This window comes from Podarcis pityusensis, assembly GCF_964106645.2.
Source record: "Podarcis pityusensis genome assembly, chromosome: 4".
NCBI classification, from domain to species: domain Eukaryota; kingdom Metazoa; phylum Chordata; class Lepidosauria; order Squamata; family Lacertidae; genus Podarcis; species Podarcis pityusensis.
Genome location: NC_138027.1, coordinates 8,109,094 through 8,129,063, shown reverse-complemented (window position 1 = coordinate 8,129,063; position 19,970 = coordinate 8,109,094). Strand labels below are relative to the sequence as shown.

At 47.9% G+C, this 19,970-nt stretch overlaps 1 protein-coding gene across 2 annotated transcripts; it reads left to right on the top strand.

Annotated features, from left to right (window-relative positions):
• Positions 1–564: 564 nt before the first annotated feature.
• On the top strand, positions 565–18,007 carry SERPINH1 (serpin family H member 1). 2 transcript variants are annotated; one of them, XM_081002253.1, is made up of 6 exons: positions 565–781; positions 4,413–4,456; positions 11,538–12,190; positions 13,379–13,477; positions 14,968–15,200; positions 16,530–18,007. In XM_081002253.1, exons 3-6 carry the CDS (start codon positions 11,560–11,562, stop codon positions 16,830–16,832), a joined length of 1,266 nt encoding a protein of 421 aa, XP_080858379.1. In that variant the 5' UTR covers positions 565–781; positions 4,413–4,456; positions 11,538–11,559; the 3' UTR covers positions 16,833–18,007. The 2 variants fall into 2 exon arrangements, with proteins under 2 accessions (XP_080858379.1, XP_080858380.1); XM_081002254.1 differs by lacking the exon at positions 4,413–4,456 and having other exon boundaries at positions 567–781.
• Positions 18,008–19,970: the final 1,963 nt, after the last annotated feature.

The following is a 19,970-nucleotide window of genomic DNA, read 5'->3' as shown; positions in this document are numbered from 1 at the left end:
GTAAGCTTTAGAAGATATCTGAAGGCAGCCCTGTATCGGGAAGTTTTTAATGGTTGATGTTGTATTGTGTTTTTAATATTTTTGGGGGAGCCTCCCAGAGTGGCTGAGGCAACCCAGTCAGGTGGGTGCAATTCCTTCCTTCCTTCCTTCCTTCCTTCCTTCCTTCCTTCCTTCCTTCTTTCCTTTCTTCTTCTTCTTCTTCTTCTTCTTCTTCTTCTTCTTCTTCTTCTTCCTCTTCCACGTTGGGCAAAAAGATTCCTGCATTTCAGGAAGTTGGACTTGGTGACCCAACTCTACAATCCTATGTTTCCATAACTATAAAGACAGTTCAAAGCAGCGCCAGCACATGCATTTTATGCCTTGCCTTTCCACTTAGGACCGGGGTTGAGGTGGTGGGTGGAAGGGAGAACAGCTCACGTTTGCAACGTTTCAAGAAACCCTTCGCTTCTCGTGCCGATCTGCAGCGAGAGCTTGAAGGACGTGGGAGGGAAAAGGAGACAGAGCGACGTCTGTGCGCCTGGGAACTGGACTCTCTATAGGACCCTGCAGGGCCGGGAGGGAGCAGCAGGAGGTGGGGAGAGAGGAGCGCTGCTCGGGACGGGGGCCCCATCCTTTGCTGCAAAGACGCAGCTGGAGAGCGCTTTTTCCTCCCCCCCCCCCTTACAACTTTCCAGAAGTTTCTCTCGCGGGGTTATATAGCCCCCTCCTCCGGGCCGCCGCGTCGCAGAAAGCGCAAAGAGAAGCCCGGCTTTCCTTCCGCCGCCCGAGCGCCATCTCCGAGGTGAGCGGGGCCCCTTTTGGAGACTTTTTGCGCAACTCTCGGGGAACCCGGCGCGGCTTGCGCGCGCGGCGCCGCTGACGGCTCCGAGTGGCCGCTTACTCGGGAGTAAGCCCCTTGACCGTCAGCGGGACTTCTTCCCAAGGAAGCGCGAAGCTACCTTAAGGCCGGTTTGGGGAGCTTTCCTTTTTGGAAAGCCTGCCTTGCTTGGGAAAACGACTCTCCCTTTCCGGACGGCGAGGCGTCCGTTCCCTGCGGGTGGTTCTCCTGCGCAAGCCCCGCTGGGAGAAGCCGTGCCGTCGTGGTCCCGAGGCTTTGGCAGGAGAACGGCCCGCGCCGGGGTGGCCTCCTTAACCCCCGCTTGCCCCAGGCGTGAATTCGGATTATGGCTCAGGGTGGATCTGATCTTGGATTTGAACTTCGCAGGGGCGTAGGGGGATCAGTTTCCTCTCCTTTTTGCAAAGCTGCATTCCTTTTGTAGCTGATTTATTTGCTGGCTTTTTGGGGGTGCGCTCAAAAGAAACCCCCTCCGTCGCCACCAGACGGGACCTTTGAGACACGTCGGTGAGCCGTCGAGCTCTCCTTATTTGGGGAAGGTGGCTTTTTCATGCAACGCCTCCGGTCTCCCCATCCATGATCACAGAATTGTAGAGTTGGAGGGAACCTTGGGGATCATCTAGTCCAACCCCCTGAAAATACGAATATGCAGCTGTCCCAATCAAGGATCGAACCTGCAACCTTGGCACTATCAGGCTCTAACCAAATTGAGTTATCCAGGCTATACAATGAAATGCGTTAGGCGGGGGCTCCTGGCAGTGATGTAGCCAGAGGCCAAGGTTGGTCTAGTCCAGCGGTTCTCAACCTGTGGGTCCCCAGATGTTGTTGGACTACAACTCAAGTGGGGCGCATCTTGCGCTCTAGGATGCGCCTCGCCGTGCGCTCTGCAGGGCGCGCGTAATGCCCGTGCGCCCGCTCGCTTTAGGACCCGTCTTTGGAGAGCGGATGCCGAGAGGGACCCCCGGGATCTCCTGGAGAGCAGGCGGAGCAGGGAGGATCGCGAGATCGCCCTTTTCCTTGTGGGGAGCTGCAGCAGCCGCCTCCGCCCCGTCTCTCTCCCTCCTCCAAGCGCTATTCCTGGGCCTTGCGAGCTAGTTGGCTGCAACTTTTGCCGGCAGGATTAAGCCTGCTCCGGTTTCCTCCCGGCTGCTGACTGCATGGAAAGATTGCTGGAGGAAATGTACCCCCGCCCCTCCCGCGGGGGGGGGGGAAGTTGCAAGGATGGGGGAAGGATACTCCCGATTATACAAGCCTGGTCCCATAGAAGGCATGTTTGTTTTTTTGGTGGTAGCGATGTGGTACTATACTTTGCGTTCAGTGCCTAGATTGGGGGAGGGTGTTGCAGGTTAAATGTCGCGTTATTCCTCCCCACCCCCAATGACCAAAGGTCTCAAGTGTGGGGAGGAGTGGCAGGCACCCACTAAATATTTGGGGATGGCAGAAGCAGTGGAAAGAGTCAGAGAGGGCACAATCTCGCCAGTGCTAAACACATCCCATGAGAGAAGTTTAAGTGCCTTAAAAGGTAGGAATGGACCTGTTTTTGGATCAGACTCAAAAGTCTTTTGGAGTCCAATATCTTGCTTCCCGCAGAAATCAACCAGATTCACCCAGAAAACAGGACAAGGAGGCAGCAGCTCCTTTCACTTAATGTGCCCTTAATAGCTATATATTTTAAAACCTGTTGTCATCATCAGTGCCTTGCATGGGAACAAAACAGCAAGCCCCACTAACTGGGGGGGGGGGGTAAGTCCCCCCCCCCCCGCAAAGAGAGCAGAATTAGCATCTTGGTCAGTGTGAAGTGTTTGTGGTTTGGAATCTCCAAAAATAATTCCATGCAGTTCATCCCTTGTCTCTCTGGATGAATAAATACAAAAGGTAGGTGTTCCAGAATCATAGCGGACAGACTTATTTCAGGTCCAATGTGGTGGAGCGCGCCTAGGATATGAAACGAGAAGTGTAAACCCATCCTCCCTTTTTGCCGTGGGAACCCAGAGTTCGCCCTGATAAGCCAAGCTTAGAAAGGTAAAAGAAAGCCCAGTTCAAAAAGGCGCATTGTGCTCTCATGTACAACTAACAAAATGTTACCTCTTTGCTAAAATGCAGTCGCTGTGACATAACTGTTTCTTTGTCTGCAAACCCAAAATCTGTTTTTTTTTTTTTTTTTGAGGGTCGGATCTTTTGGTAACCTGAGAAATACTGTCACGTTTCGCGTTCAAACTCTGAAATCCAACGCAGAATGCAAAAATGGTTCTCATTAAAAATAAGTGTCCGGCCCTCGTGGGAAAGTCTCAACAGCGTAGCAAAGACATTGGGGACAATGGCTTACATTTTGATGGGTGTGTTTTGTACAGCTCACCATCTCTGTCTCCCCATCCCCGGTCACTCCATTTAAAATGTTTTGCCAAAATAAACCAAATTCCACGAAAGCCCAAATTTTGTGATGCGTATGGATAAACAGTGGGCGATACTTGTCTGAGATGCTTTTTTGCCGAGTGGTAATTTGTGCAGATTGCGCTCGGCTTTGGTTTAGGTACGGCATACCATTGCTAACTCTCTCGGTCTCTGGTCTTGCCTGGGCTTGCTTACGTGGCGTGTGGGGGCAGCCAGAGACGTAGGAGGGGCTTCATTATGTGTAGTGCTAAGGGAACACTGCAAAGGATGCAGTGTTGATTTTATGCCAGAGGTCGATTTGTGCATTTTCCAGCTTGCCCATTCGCTTGGGGAAAGTTTTAGCACACTTCTGGAACATGTTACATATTTCTTTCATTTCTGCCACACCTTTTTAAATGCTCCAAGGAACCTTTTTATGACTGAGTGGAGATTTGAACCCTAGTCTCCCAGGTAACGGCTGCACCAGCTCAGTAGAGGAAAAGCACCAGCATTTTAAGATTCAAGTGCATAGCAAACACAAGCTCTACCCATATTTTGCATTCCACAGCTGGTAGCTAACCGGTTTCCTAAAATGCTTATAATTGCATATTTAACATTCCAACGCTGGTAGCTAACTAATTTCCTAAAGGGTGGATTGAAAAAAGTTGAAATCCCAGGACTGCCCACCCCAAATCTCACAAATTGCTCTCGAAGCACCATCAGTTTGGTTGAGAAAAGGAGGAGAGTTACTCAGGGCACCCAAATTATTTCCCCCCCACATATCTATGATCCCAGGGAGTTCCACAGCTGCTGGCCCCGCCCACCTGGCCCTGAGGCCCCGCCCTCTTTCTTGGAAGCCCTATCCACATGCCATGTGGAAGTGGGAGGGGCTATGCAAAACAGCGAGGAGGAGGCCCGCCCAGGCATTGGCTTGCAGGCAGGAATTTCAGAGGGGCAGCCGCGTCGCTCTGTGATTGGTCCCCTTCCGATTTCAAAGTCCGCTTGGAACGGTGAGGTCTAGAAAGTTGTTTCCTGCAATTAAAGGAACCGCTCCAAACCTCCTAGCTAGCAGCGTCCTCCGATTCCTTCCTCCTTCCTGGCCCGTCAACATGTAAACTGTAATCTCTAAAGAATCCTGTTGATCTGTTCTGTGCAAATGTTCTCGGATCCTTGAGGGAACTGTCTGATTTGTCTTGTTTTTTTTCAGAATGAAAAAGCCAAACGTTGACCACACTAAGAGAAAGTTCCAAGGTATCTTTAGAAGAACAACAAAAACAAAACAAAAACCCTCCACACTTGTCACAGCACACATCCAAAATGAAATAACACCTAAAAGCTAGCACTCTGTCTTGCCCTGAGACAGGGTAACCTGGTCCAGGAAAAGCATCCAAAATAGCTAGCTTGGCCCAGCTGTTCATATAACATTGCCATATTTCAAAAAGTAAAAACCAGAATACCCCGAAAATTGTAAAGCTTTTTTTGGGGGGGGAGGGGGGACCACCAAAATCATTTTTCCAATGAAAAAAAACACGCAAAAAATTGCTTTTTCGATTGAAAGAGTGCTGCCTTTTGCAAAAAAAAAATAAAAATAAAGTTTCAACAACCTCCTTGATCAGATCACTGCACCTAATGCTTATTTCCCTGTTGAAGCTAAAATCATCTTCTTGAGAGTTAAAACGCTTTTCTTTGCTGGGAACCTAATATAGAGCCTCGATGACGCCTCCTTTCTGAAAACCTTGTGGGTGATGGAGCGGCAGGTCTGTAAATAATTGGGTAGTCAGTTCACAACCCGGAGAACATCTTAACAGCTCTGCAGACACAGGAGGGAGATTCAGGTGAAGAACAGGCGTAGAAACCTTCCTGTATCTTCCTCCTTTTTGGCTGCAGAGCTAATAATAATAATAATAATAATAATAATAATAATAATAATTTATTTATACCCCAGCCAGAGCCGGGCTCAGGGCAGCTAACACCAGTAAAATTACAATAAAAACATTATGGCGGGGGGGAACCAATTTAAAATACAAGTTAAAAATACAATTTAAAATGCAGCCTCATTTTAATAGTAGCCCATAGATCAAAACCATAAGGTGAGGGAAACATAAGGGTCAGACTGAGTCCAAGCCAAAGGCCAGGCGGAACAGCTCTGTCTTGCAGGCCCTGTGGAAAGATGTCAAGTCCCGCAGGGCCCTGGTCTCTTGTGACAGAGCGTTCCACCAAGTTGGGGCCAGTGCTGAAAAGGCCCTGGCCCTAGTTGAGACCAGTCTAACCACTTTGCGACCTGGGACCTCCAAAGTGTTGTCATTTGTGGACCTTAAGGTCCTCCGCAGGGCATACCGGGAGATTATGTTGGAGACTGAGAGCTCTGCAGTCTGGCAAGTCCAGGCGAGCTCACTCTTAACGTTCTCAGAGACAAGCAGTTTAACCCCAGCAGTCAATTTACTTTGCTTCTGTAGCAAAACTTTTTGCCCTCCAATGTTTTTGGACGACATATCCCATCTTCCTTGACTGCTGGCTGCTGGGAGATGGAGTCTACCAGCATCTGGAAGATGTCACCATCCCTGCTCCAGATGTTTCAAATTACAACTCATCATCGTCATATTTGGTGCAATCATATAGAGGGCCAGAGATTCCCCTATAGGCCCTGTCTGTCGTGTCCAAGCTGCTAACACTGTTTGCTTAACCGCTGAAGACCAGCTTTTGCTGCAGTTTGAGAGTGTTAGCCCTGCGGACCACAGACGAGTAAATCTTTGCTGGCCAAAGCTACAGCCGTCATAGGGGATTTGTTACTGCTGAATGTGCCCCTGGAGCATAGCTGCAAAGACACCAGCTGCTCAGACACACTGGGAAAGACGATGAAATTCTTAAGCTCGGGGTCATGGGTTTGATCCCCATGTTGGGCAAAAAAGAAAAATAATAATCCCAGCTATACAGTACTATGAGATCCAAAGTGACCCTCCAGGCCAGCCTTTCTCAACCTGTGGGTCCCCAGGTGTTGTTGGACTACAACTCCCATCACCCCTAGCTAGCAAGGCCAGAGCTCAAGGACGATGGGAGTTGTAGTCCAACAACATCTGGGGACCCACAGGTTGAGAACCGCTTCTCCAGGCTGTGCCTTTCGCGAAGTGGACACTGCAGATCCTGTTCCGCCAGATCTAACCAGGGACTGGTTCTAACCAGATCTGAATATATATAGCAAGAAAGAAGACGTCTGGTTTTAAAAGCCTTTGTGTTTTTTCATCTCCATCCCTGCTCCCTCCCAACCACCGCCACCAAAAAGACCTTTTTAAACTTTATCTGCATTGCTCGGAACTATAATTTGACCCCACGGTGGAAAGCTATGCTATTTCCAGGAGTTAATTGCAGAGGGCCTTTTGCCTGCCTGCGTGGCTCTTCTCCCCCCCCCCCCCCCGCTTTCTGCATGGAATGTCCCGGGGGGAGGCGGGGGGAAATGGCTTCTCCCACTTCCTTCGCTTTGGTTTATTCTGCTGCATGAAGAGTACATAGCTCAGACCCCACCCTTGGCATAGTGCCACAGAGCGCAGCTGGATGAGGTCTTGGCTACCTCCCAGATGGGATCAGGGAAGAAAAATGCAGAAATGGGAGCAGAGTGGAAGCTCAAAAAGAGTTTTGTCTGAACTGGCCCTTGCTAATCTGGTGCCTTCCAGGTGTTTTGGAACATCTGGATGTTTTGGACTCTCCTTCCTTTTAAAGCAGAGGTTGGATGCTCATCTGTCATGGATGCTTGACCTGAGATTCCTGCAGTGCGGGGGGTTGGACTAGATGACCCCTGGGTCCCTTCTAGCGCTAAGCTTCCATGGAGAGCACCAGATTGCTGAAAGGCGGAATAATAATAATAATAATAATAATAATAATAATAAGTAAAGGTAAAGGACTCCTGACAGTTAAGTCCAGTTGCAGACGACTCTTGGGTTGCAGCGCTCATCTCGCTATACAGGCCGAGGGAGCCAGCGTTTATCCGCAGACAGATTTTCTAGGTCATGTGGCCAGCAGGACTAAACGGCTTCTGGCACAACAGAACACCGAAATCAGAGCAGCGCACGGAAATTCTGTTTATCTTCCCGCTGGAGCGGTACCTATTTATCTACTTGCACTTTGACGTGCTTTCGAACTGCTAGGTGGGCAGGAGCAGGGACCCAGCAATGGGAGCTCATTCTGTCATGGCGATTCAAACCGCCGACCTTCTGATCGGCAAGCCCAAGAGGCTCAGTGGTTTCGACCACAGCGCCACCCGCGTCCCTGTAATAATAATAATATTAATAATAATGATGATGATGATGATGGATAAATAATACCATTTAGGCACTTTTTGAAATCCAAAAGTTCAGTTATAGAATTTGCTCCAGCCAGATGTCATAATGGCCACTGACTCAGAGGGCTTTAAAAGAGGTTTGGACAGAGATGGAAAGAAGATAAAGTCCTGACCAGAGAAGAATGGCAGATCGAGTTGATGGATTTATAATTTTATCTTAAAAACCATTGTAAACCGTTAAAATTGTTAGTAGGATTGGAATAACACTTGTAGTTTAATGGTGAATTTTGGACACAATGGAGAGGTAAAAGATTTGGATTATCATAAAAGATGCAGGAGGAAATTATTAACAACAGGACCCACAAAGGGGAGGAGAAAAGTCCAAGAGATTCTTTGGAATCTCGTTTTTATATTGGATGTTGTGATCGTAAAACTAATTTGAAAAGCCAAATAAATAAATTAAAATAAAATAAAATAGGGTCAGACAAATTCACAGAGGGTCTCAGTGGCTACTGGCCATGAAGGCTGTGCCTTGCCTTCACAGTTTGAGGCAGCAATGTGAGAAAACCATAGGAGAATCGAGAGCTTTTGTGCTCAAATCCTGTTCGCTGGCTTCCCACAGATGAGTCCCTGGCCTGATCCAGCCAGCTCTTTTTATGCTCTTTTGGCTTTGTGTTCCCGTTCAGAAACTACTTTTTAACCTCTCTTGAATCGAGAAAAAGGACAACGTCCCAGTAGTGGCAGCAGCTCTGTGCATTGATTCGACCCTCCGGTTTGGCAAAAGGACATTTTCCTCCCCAGTGGGAATATCTGGGATTAAGGCTTCTTCAACAAGCAGTTCAGTTGCTGCTATTAATACTGCACCATCGAGGCACTTAGCCAATTCGGACAAATCCAAAGCATTTAACAACCTGTCCCCAGCCTTCCTTAAAGCTGGTGTCCTCATGCCGCTGGACTCCAAGTCCCATCGGCCTCACCTGGCCTCACGAGTGGTCGTAGATTATGGGATGTAGCCGGAGATTGGATTTGGGACAGATGTGGTGCAGATGTTTTAGTGGGAACATTCAGTTAGCCCTGATGTGGAGTCACAAGAGAATCTCTCCTACCTCTGGAAGAGGCTGCCCGTTGCCTTGCTGCCTGAGTCTGTGCTCTGGGATTAAAGTAAATAATTAACACCATTCAGCCAGAAGTACCGTATTTTTCGCTCTATAGACGCACCAGACCACAAGACGCACCAAGTTTTTGGAGGAGGAAAACAAGAAAAAAAATATTCTGAATTTCAGAAGCCAGAACAGCAAGAGGGATCGCTGCGCAGCGAAAGCAGCAATCCCTCTTGCTGTTCTGGCTTCTGGGATAGCTGTGCAGCCTGCATTCGCTCCATAAGACGCACACACATTTCCCCTTACTTTTTAGGAGGGAAAAAGTGAGTCTTATAGAGCAAAAAATATGGTATTTCCCAGAATAACGGCTGGTGCAGAATTATTTTTAATTTTTTTGCATGCTGAAACGAAGCTTTTTCAGGCGCAGGGAGAGTAGTGGATACATCACATTTTTAATTAAAGGGAGGAATAAGATCGTGATAACGATTTTTTTGGGTGGGGGACGACCGTTAAATACTCAAACTTTCTCAGAATCCGAAAGCTCCCTCTGGTGGGTCCTACGACCGTTAAATACTCAAACTTTCTCAGAATCCGAAAGCTCCCTCTGGTGGGTCCTACAAGGAAGTGCAAATAGCTGCATGTTGACATTTGGAGATTGCAACCAATGTCTGTCCTTTTCCTCCACAGCATGTAGGACTCTGCAAACCTCCTTCATATTCCTCCTTTTATCTAACCTGATGGCCCTAAATACTTGCAGGGATGGTGAACCAGTGGCCCTTTAGATATGGTTGGACTACAGCTCCCATCATCCCTGGCCATTCGACATGCCTGATGGGAACTGGAGTTCAACTCGATTCCTTGGCAGGGACGTGTCCTCGTTTTGCACCTCTTACTATTTACTGGCCAAAGGTGATTTGCAGCAGCTTGCAACCAACCAAACAGAAACCCACATTGGAACAAAAAAGGCCCCCTTGAAACAATACATTAAAAACACCCCAGCCACTTTTCCATCACCGTTTTGAGATGGGGAGACCAGAACCACATGCAGCATTCCAGATACGGCTTTACACTGAGCCGCGCTGCTGATTCATGGACCTCTATATTGTCAATTCAAGACTGGCAGCAGCAGCAGCTCTCCAGGATTTCAGACGGGACATTCCCATCCCTAGCGGGAGATGCCGGGGATGGAACCGTGGACCTTCTGCATGCAGGGCAGGTGTCCTGCTGTCTTGCCAAATGCAAGGTGGTTCTTTTTAATGAGATTCAGAAGCAATACAAGCACAAGTGAGTGAGAAGATTAAAGATTCTGTTCTAAACAGCAAGCATTATATACATTACCAAGCAAGCACTTTGATCTGCCACTGGGAAGCCCTTGAGAAGTGGTGAATCAATCTGCCAGGTGGCCTTTGTTTGCACGGCCCTGCGGCCATCAGTCCATGCAGAAGCTTCTCAGAACTATGTCCCAAAACCATCTGATTTATAGATTATTGATAGGTAGCCTGTATGGCTTGTCCAACTGCCTAGATGCAATTTATTTTTATTTTATTTTTTTAATTAAATTTTATTTGCTCAACACATAACAACAACAAAAAGACATATTACACCATAATAAGAATACCATCAGCCGCACATAACATAAAGAATTCATATAAATTCCATAATCCATGAACGGTAATGATCTCTTCCTTTTAAATCCGACTTCCCATCTACTCCATAAATCTAATTACCATTCTTTGCTGCCGATACACGTTATTGCTATAGTCTCAAATCAGTTCAAAATGTATTATATCATATACCTAATGAACGATATTGCTGGTATTCAAATGCCGCAATGGATTTTAAGTCAGTATTATTAATTTTCAAATATATTTTAAATGCTTCCTATTTTGAAATAAATTCTTTCCTTAATAAAATTAAATAAAATTTTATTTAATTTTCCGGATAGGCTGTCTAACTCAGCATAGTCAATCATTTTCTGGACCCACTCTTGTCTTGAGGGAGCTTTTTTACTTTTCCACATTGTGGCTATAAGAACCCTCGCTGCCACCGTTGCATAGAGAAAGATATCCTGAAATTGATTAGAAAAGTCCGCATCAGTCATACCCAGTCAATATCCCTCTGGTTTGAAGTTTATTCATTAGTCACTACGTGCAGGTTGTTCATTAGTCACCCTCTTCCAAATGCTTGTACATCAAAGAAGGTCAAAAGGTAGCCAACATTATCGCTTCTTCCTTCCACCAGATGACACATTAAAGGCTACTCTCAGCCATCAAAGAGCAGAACAAGCGATGTCGTTGTTTAGTCATTTAGTCATGTCCGACTCTTCGTGACCCCCTGGACCAGAGCACGCCAGGCACTCCTGTCTTCCACTGCCTCCCGCAGTTTGGTCAGACTCATATTTGTAGCTTCGAGAACACTGTCCAACCATCTAGTCCTCTGTCGTCCCCTTCTCCTTGTGCCCTCCATCTTTCCCAACATCAGGGTCTTTTCCAGGGAGTCTTCTCATGAGGTGGCCAAAGTATTGGAGCCTCAGCTTCAGGATCTGTCCTTCCAGTGAGCACTCAGGGCTGATTTCCTTCAGAATGGATAGGTTTGATCTTCTTGCAGTCCATGGGACTCTCAAGAGTCTCCTCCAGCACCATAATCCAAAAGCATCAATTCTTCGGCGATCAGCCATCTTTATGGTCCAGCTCTCACTTCCATACATCACTACTGGGAAAACCATAGCTTTAACAAGAGATAGAGGGGAAGTAAACACAGGCAGGAAGAAAAGACCATGTCAGATCACTAAACTCCTTGATTGCCCCTACACTTGCCACTAAGCAACATCCCTTCCCTACATAGGCCCTTCCAGCGCTGGTGGTTTTCTTTACCCATAGAATACATCTCCTGGTTGGAGAAGGAACAGGGAAACGGGACTGCTCTGCCTCGCTGATCCTTGCCTTCTGTTTCCTTGCAGGCTCAGCTGGTTCCCAGCGTCCATGGCAGCCACCATGTGGATGATCCGGCTCCTTGCGCTCTGCGCCTTGGTCCTTGCCGTTCCCCCGGAGGACAAGAAGAAGAGCGAGAAGAAGGCTTCTTCCGGAGACAAGAAGCTGAGCGACAAGGCAGCCGCCCTGGCCGACCGCAGCGCCACCCTGGCCTTCAACCTCTACCACGCCATGGCCAAGGAGAAGAACATGGAGAACATCTTGGTGTCTCCGGTGGTGGTGGCGTCTTCTCTCGGGCTGGTGTCCCTGGGCGGCAAGGCCACCACGGCGTCGCAGGCCAAGGCGCTGCTCAGCGCCGACAAGCTGAACGACGACTACGTCCACAGCGGCCTCTCGGAGCTCCTGAGCGAGGTCAGCAACTCCACGGCCCGCAACGTCACCTGGAAGATGGGCAGCCGCCTATACGGCCCCAGCTCCATCAGCTTTGCTGACGACTTCGTCAAGAGCAGCAAGAAGCACTACAACTACGAGCACTCCAAGATCAACTTCCGGGACAAGCGCAGCGCCCTCAAGTCCATCAACGAGTGGGCCTCCCAGACCACCGACGGCAAGCTGCCCGAGGTCACCAAGGATGTGGAGAAGACGGACGGAGCCCTCATCGTCAACGCCATGTTCTTCAAACGTAAGTGGAAGCCGGCGGGGAGGGTGGGTTGGGGTGCAAGCCTTGAGCTCTTGCTGAGCATCTGGGGTCCAGATAGGAGTGGTGGAATTGTTCAGCCAGCAGGAAGAGCCCTACTGGATGAGAACAAGGGTTTCTGAAATGGAAAACGAGCGAGGTCCCAACCAAAGAAGAATGGCCACTTGAGTTGACAGAATATGCGCAGCTTGCAGACTTAACGTGTAGAATAAGAGAACAAGAACAACATACGTTTAGAGAAGGTTGGAAAACATTTATTGAATATATGGGAAATAATGGTGTACTGCTGAAAACGCTGGCAGCGTTAAGATAACCGAAATAATATAAATAAAATGGAAGATATAGTGAAAGTATCAGCAACAGAGGAATATCAGTCAATTGGTAAAGGGCTGTAATGAGAGATTGGCAATACAGTGGTACCTCGGGTTACATACGCTTCAGGTTACAGACTCCACTAGCCCAGAAATATTACCTCAGGTTAAGAACTTTGCTTCAGGATGAGAACCGAAATCGTGCTCCAGCAGCGGGAGGCCCCATTAGCTAAAGTGGTGCTTCAGGTTAAGAACGGTTTCAGGCTAAGAACGGACCTCCGGAACGAATTAAGTACTTAACCTGAGGTACCACTGTACTCTCAGTGTGGGCTTTGGGCACAAGCAAGAACGAGACGTCAACAGTGTGGTGGCAATTGGTTCCTTTTAGGGGAAAGGAGTTGCATAACTGTGGGTGCCACTACAGAGAAGGCCCTGTTCTGAGTCACCATTCAGTGAGCAACACCTATTGTTGAAAAGGCATCCATTCAGGGTGCAAGCTGGCTGGCCCGGGGAGAGGCGCTCAGATAAATACCTCAATCCCAAGCTTCTAAGGGCTTTGTATATTAATATCAGCACCCTGGATTTGGCCTGCTAATGTAAAGACAGCACAGAATAAATAGTGTTAAATAGCAGTGCCTGCAAGTGCCAGTCAAAATGCCGGCAGCTGTGTTTTGTGCAAGTTCCTTGCTTCTGGGTTTGGCTTCTTGAAAGGCCTGAAACCGCAGCTACAAAGCAAGAAACAGCTGTGTGTTCTTTGAATTGTGGCCGGGGGGACACGCGCGATTGAATCAGATGCGTGAGATACAGCAAACTGGTCCGTCCTGCTGTTAACCAGCCTTGCTTCATCTCTTTGCGTCCACAGCTCACTGGGATGAAAGGTTCCATCACAAGATGGTGGACAATCGTGGCTTTATGGTGACGCGTTCCTACACGGTTGGCATTCCCATGATGCACCGCACCGGTAAGAGTGCCTGGAAAAGGAGCCCGGCCTCATTCTTGGCTGGAAAAGCTTCAGTTTTAGACTGCTAACACTTTCCAGGACATGGCCCCGTTCGCCTCTGCGTGGCTCCATCCTTATTTCAGACTTTGTGGTATATCAGTATTTTTGGTGATCCTTCATAGCCAAGTAAGATGGAATGTAGGGTCCCTCCAGATGGGTGTTTTGTGGGTATCTTCTGCAACATGCCATCAACGCAGTCATAGTCTTCGTCTTCTTTGGCGATCCCTCGTAGCCGAGTAAGATTGTCTTCCATAAACACGATCTTAACAGTGAGTCCGTAAGTGATTGTGGAGACCAATTCTGGATCCACACGTCCTTCCACAGTGGGGACATAGGTTTCCGGGTGGGAGTTGATCACGGTGTGGATTTGCCAAGCGTGCCTTCCTCTTAGCGCGTTTCTCCCTTTTGTCCTGTGTTAAAGTGTCTTCAAAGTCCATGACACCTTTGGTAAAGACTGTTCTCCAACTGGAGCGCTCGCAGGCCAGTGTTTCCCAGTTGTCAGTGTTTATACTGCATTTTTTGAGAGAGTCTTTAAACCTCTTTTGTTGACCACCAGCATTAAGCTTTCCATTTTTAAGTTCAAAATAGAGTAGCTGCTTTGGAAGACGATCATCAGGCATCCGCACAACATGACCAGTCCAACGAAGTTGATGTTGAAGAATCATTGCTTCAACACTGGTCATGTTTGCTTCTTCCGGTACCCTGGCATTAGTTCGCCTGTCTTCCCAGGTGATGTGTAATTTTTTAAGGAGACACCGTTGATGGAATCTTTCGAGGAGTTGGAGATGGCATTTATAAGTGGTTTACATTGTGATGTTTAGCTGGTGATCTATCACGATGTTGAAAAACAGACATTGGCCAGCCCTAATCCTGATCCTAAGTGGCATGACTGCTCTTTAGTTGCTTAATTTTTTCCCTTGTTCTCGGTACTGTTTTGCCTCGCCTCCATAAAGGTAAAGGTAAAGGGACCCCTGACCATTAGGTCCAGTCGCAGACGACTCTGGGGTTGCGGCGCTCATCTCGCTTTATTGGCCGAGGGAGCCGGCGTACAGCTTCCGGGTCATGTGGCCAGCATGACTAAGCCGCTTCTGGCGAACCAGAGCAGCGCATGGAAACGCTGTTTACCTTCCCGCTGGAGTGGTATCTATTTATCTACTTGCACTTTGATGTGCTTTTGAACTGCTAGGTTGGCAGGAGCAGGGACCGAAAAACAGGAGCTCACCCCGTCGTGGGGATTCAAACCGCCAACCTTCTGGTCGGCAAGTCCCAGGCTCTGTGGTTTAACCCACAGCGCCACCCGCCTCCCTTGCCTTGCCTCCATAGAAACCCAATAAATATTAGTGCCAGAAAAGAATAGTGCAGTCTGCATCAATGTGCTGCTGTGCACTTGCTTGCTTCGCCCCTCGCCTGTCTCCCTGCAGCCACTGACTCATTCCCCCTTGTTTCCGCAGGGCTGTACAACTATTTCAATGACGAGGCAGAGAACTTGCAGATGGTGGAGATGCCTCTGGCGCACAAGCTGTCCAGCATGATCTTCATCATGCCCAACCATGTGGAGCCGCTGGAGAGGCTGGAGAAGCTGCTGACCCGGGAACAGCTGAAGGTCTGGCTGGGGAAGATGAAGCAGCGAGCCGTCGCCATCTCCCTGCCCAAGGTCAGCCTGGAAGTCAGCCACGATCTGCATGTGAGTACCACCATCGCGTTGCATTTTGCTTTTTGTTTGTGCACTACTAGAATCAAAGGAATTTCTCTCTGTATGCAACTACTGCCATGAGGAGGGTACTTGATGCCCCCAAGTGGCATATGAAAGAAGAGCGGAAGTTGAAATGGATGGGAGTACAGTGGTACCTCGGGTTACATACGCTTCAGGTTATATACGCTTCCAGGTTACAGACTCCGCTAACCCAGAAATAGTACCTCGGGTTAGGAACTTTGCTTCAAGATGAGAACAGAAATCGTGCAACGGCGGCAGCAGTGGGAGGCCCCATTAGCTAAAGTGGTGCTTCAGGTTAAGAACAGTTTCAGGTTAAGAATGGACCTCCGGAACGAATTAAGTATGTAACCAGAGGTACCACTGTATGGCGAATTTGCAAGTTAAACTCATAAAACTGGAGGACAAGACAAGACAGCCTTCAAGGAGGATTGGAAAACATTTGTAGATTATATAACAGCCGTACCTTGGTTTTCGGTGTGGCTTTCGAGGAAGCTTCTGCAGCCAATCAGAAGCCGTGCTTTGGTTTCGGAAGTCGAATGGACTTCTGGAACAGATTCCGTTCGACTTCCAAGGTACGACTCTGACTCTCTCTCTCTCTCTCTGTGTGTGTATGTGTGTGTGTGTGTGTGTGTGTGTGTGTGTGTTAAAATGCTAGCAGATTTGGAGTAAGCTCATCAGTAAAAGTTACTCTGAGAATATGGTGGAGGAAAGAAGGTCTTAAATAATTATAATATGCAGCAGTAATAGATAATTTGAGGAAACCATGGAAGGGTGGAAGGGAAGTCGGTTACCAAGGGAATGTGTATTGCAAAATGTTTGACTAATTGCATTGTTTTCAAATATATATATATTATAATTTGTATACCACCTTTGTATGTTACTATGCACAAGGTGGTTTGTAAGCTGAAGAAACGATGAATCAGACAGGAAAGATCACAAATAAGAGTCCGATCCAATACAAAAAAAGGGCACAGTAACAACAGGTCAAATACAGTGGTACCTTGCTTTGAGAACAGCTTAGTTTATGAACAACTTGGACTAAGAACGCTGCAAACCCAGAAGTAGGTGTTTTGGTTTGTGAACTTTGCCTTGGAAGCAGAACATGTTCCGCTCCTGTTAAGTGTGTTCCATTTGTAAATTGAGCCCCCCGTTGCTATAGGAAAGCACACCTTGGTTTAAGAATGCTTTGGTTTAAGAACGGACTTCTGGAATGGATTAAGTTCATAAACCGAGGTACCACTGTAAGGCAATATTCAGCAATCCATTAGAATATAATATATATGTGCCGTCGTTTTCCAGAAACACTTGGCTGATCTTGGCCTAACAGAAGCCGTCGACAAAAACAAGGCTGACCTCTCTAAGATTTCGGGCAAGAAGGATCTCTACCTCTCCAATGTCTTCCACGCTGCGGCCCTGGAGTGGGACACGGAGGGGAACCCCTTTGAAGGCGACATCTACGCCCGGGAAGAGATGAAAAACCCAAAGCTCTTCTACGCAGATCACCCGTTCTTCTTCCTGATCAAAGACAATAAGACCAACTCCATCCTTTTCATTGGCCGACTAGTGAGGCCCAAAGGAGACAAGATGCGTGATGAATTGTAGCGTGTGAGCCCAAATATGCCATTCGCGTTGGGTTGCGTTTTATTTTTTTAAAATGGGGGGAATATGGTTTATCTTCTACAAACTGGTGCACCCATGCCATTAACTCACTAAAAAATATTGGAGGTCGTAAAGCAGCGGGGAGTTTGGGTCAGGGAGAAGCCAGCCCAGGGAGCCATCCCCACAATAAACCACTTTTTGACGCTTTACACCTTATCCTCTTAAGACCTGCCCTGGCACCAAAAGGGGGAAACAGCTCCCAAATTTCGTTGTTCATGAGCATATCCATATCAGGGTGGCATCCATTGCCCGGCGAGAGATCCTTTTAATTTGTAGGCGTTTTTGCTGCTGTTGAATGTGAAACAGGGGTACAACCAGCTACACACAATATTTGATCACTAATAGGTGAAATTCTGAGTTCGTACCCGTTACTTATAAGACCAAGTAGTCATTGGGAGGGGTGAATTAAAAGGATTTCTCATTAGTGCATCCTTTTGTCAGCTGAAAAGCCCACTTTGTTTTTAGTTGGGACATTTTCTGAAGGGGAAACATGATTCCGGTTCTTTGTGATGGGTTACATAACAAACCACTCTGGTCCCCAGTTGTGTTTCCAGACAACCACGTCCCTCCCAACTCCTGTAATGTCCCCTTAGGAGGAAAAGCACCAGTCAGTTACTAAGAGGCTACATCCATCATTGAAGGAACGAGCAGCTGAAGCTTGCATTGGCGATGGGTGCCTTATCTTTTTACCTTAACCTTGCCATTAACCTTCCCATTTCTTTTCTCCCTTTGTGCTGAGGCTCCCCACTGTTAACATTCCCTTTCACCGGAGTTAACGTTGGCAACTCTTGGCCCTTCTTAACAGCATTCGCGTAGTAAGGCAAGGAAGCATTTAGGGTGCCAAAAAAGATAGAATGCCAAGAATAAGCCCAGAGGAGGGTGGGCGCAGGGCAATGGACACAAAACATGGGCCTTACAGTGAACAATTCACACACTGAATCCTGGTGCTATTATACACTTTGGGAAGAGGGTCTGGGTGGGGAAGAGAACAGGGCAAAGCGCAATTGTGAGATGATTGATTTCTGTTATGTGAATGCAAGTATCAGATGCCTTTATTTTCTACGGTCGCACAAAACCTTTGTCGTACGATTTTTTTGCAATAAAATATTTTTCGGTGACTCGTCCTAAAGCTCTTGAATTTAGCAGGAGGGTGGCTCTTGCCATATGCACAAGTCATCAAACTCTCGAGGCTTGCAGGTCCTACGAGATTTCCAACGCAGGCCACATATTTCCCATATTTCTTACAGATCTATGAATACTGTGTGTTGATGGAGTTTATTCTTCTTTGGCGATCACTTGTAGCCGAGTGAGATTGTCTTCCATAAACACGGTCTTAACAGGGAGCCCGTAAGTGACTGTGGAGGCCAATTCTGGATCCACACATCCTTCCACAGTGGGGACATTGGTTTCTGGGTGGGAGTTGATCACGGTGTGGATTTGCCAAGCGTGCCTTCCTCCTAGCACGTTTCTCCCTTGCGTCCTGAGTTTGAGTGTCTTCAAAGCCCATGACAACAGGGGGATGGACATAGGAAGATGCTTCCTACTTAGGCCAGTGGTCCAGCTAGCTCAGTACTGCCCACACGGGTTGGCAGCAGCTCCCCAGCATTCTCCGGTGGCCTTAACTGAAGCCATCTATGTGCAAAGCCGATGCTTTGTCGCTCCATAAACTGATGCAGTAAGCACCCATCGTTCTTCACCATGTGTCATGGTGGCTGGGGCTGATGAGTTGAGTCCAGCGCCAAGATAGCAGGCCCCTCAACCCCCGTTTCATAGGACCTGCCAAGGGCAGCTGCCACCAACACCTTGTTCCTCATCACCCACCACTCCCAAGATGACCCAGTACAGTTGTACCTTGGCTCTCGGATGCCTTGGTACATGTTTTGGCTTCCAAATGCCAAAATCCCAGAAGTGTTCCGGTTTACGAACATTCTTTGAAAGCCGAAAGTCCAACACAGCTTCAGATTTGAGTGCAGGATGGTCCAGCAGCCAATCGGAAACCGCACCTTGTCCTCTCAGTGGCCAACCAGGTGCCCATTATGGAAAACTCAGGATTCGAGAGCAAGAGTGCAACTGGTTTCTAGCTAGGGGTGTCCAGAAGCATTGATCCTTCCCGGCATCTTCATCCAGACACAGGGGTCAGCAAACTTTTTCAGCAGGGGGCCAGTCCACTGTCCCTCAGACCTTGTGGGGGGCCAGACTATATGGGGCTGTGTGAAAATGAACAAATTCCTATGCCCCACAAATAACCCAGATGCATTTTAAATAAAAGCACACATTCTACTCATGTAAAAACACAGACTCCTGGACCATCCGTGGGTCGGATTTAGAAGGCGATTGGGCCGGATCCAGCCCCCGGGCTTTAGTTTGCCTACCCATGATCCAGAGGGACACCTGATCTCAGGGGAAACTTTGTGGGCCACATGCTAGTTTGAGTGAAGCAGATCTGGCTTTCACAGGAAAACCAAAAAGCATTTCTGTATATAGCAACACACACACACACACACACACACACACACACACACACAGGACCCAATCCACCCAAAGGTCTTGTCACAATTCAAGAACACATTTTAGCCAAGTGGAAAAAAAGAACACAAGGAGCTGGTATTGAGGCTTCTCTGGTTTTGTTTGACAGGAGACAAGAACCTTATACACCATGAATTTTTCTTAATCCCCGTTGGCAGCAAACTTATTTCCCGTGGGACTGAATTGCATACAATACATGGTTCATGTGCTGAACGCTGCCCCCACTTGTGCACAAAGCATTGGGCTACTGCCCTATCGAGGGAAGCGACACAAGGCAGCAGCCCCAATCAAGGGAAGACTTGGGACAGGCTGGGCAGCACCTTTTGAGACTTCCAGGCAGCAGTTCCAACTTGTTTCTTAAAGTATTTGTTGTGCTGGGGGTCCTAGATACTGCAGCACACACAAAAGCTTTCTGCGGAGTGTGCTTGGCTTCGATCTTGCCTCACCTGCTAGCCTTAAGCAAGTCAAGGGGTTCTCAGCCAGTCTCAAGATCTGCCTAGCAATGGCAACCTCTGCCTGGGTGGGGTGTGAAAATAGGACACACCTCCTCCTCTG

Coding starts and splice junctions, on each gene's coding strand:
- SERPINH1 (XM_081002253.1), top strand. CDS start 11,560: ATGGCAGCCACCATGTGGATGATCCGGCTCCTTGCGCTCTGCGCCTTG. Junction 12,191..13,378: donor CAACGCCATGTTCTTCAAAC/GTAAGTGGAAGC, acceptor TTGCGTCCACAG/CTCACTGGGATGAAAGGTTC. Junction 13,478..14,967: donor TCCCATGATGCACCGCACCG/GTAAGAGTGCCT, acceptor TTGTTTCCGCAG/GGCTGTACAACTATTTCAAT.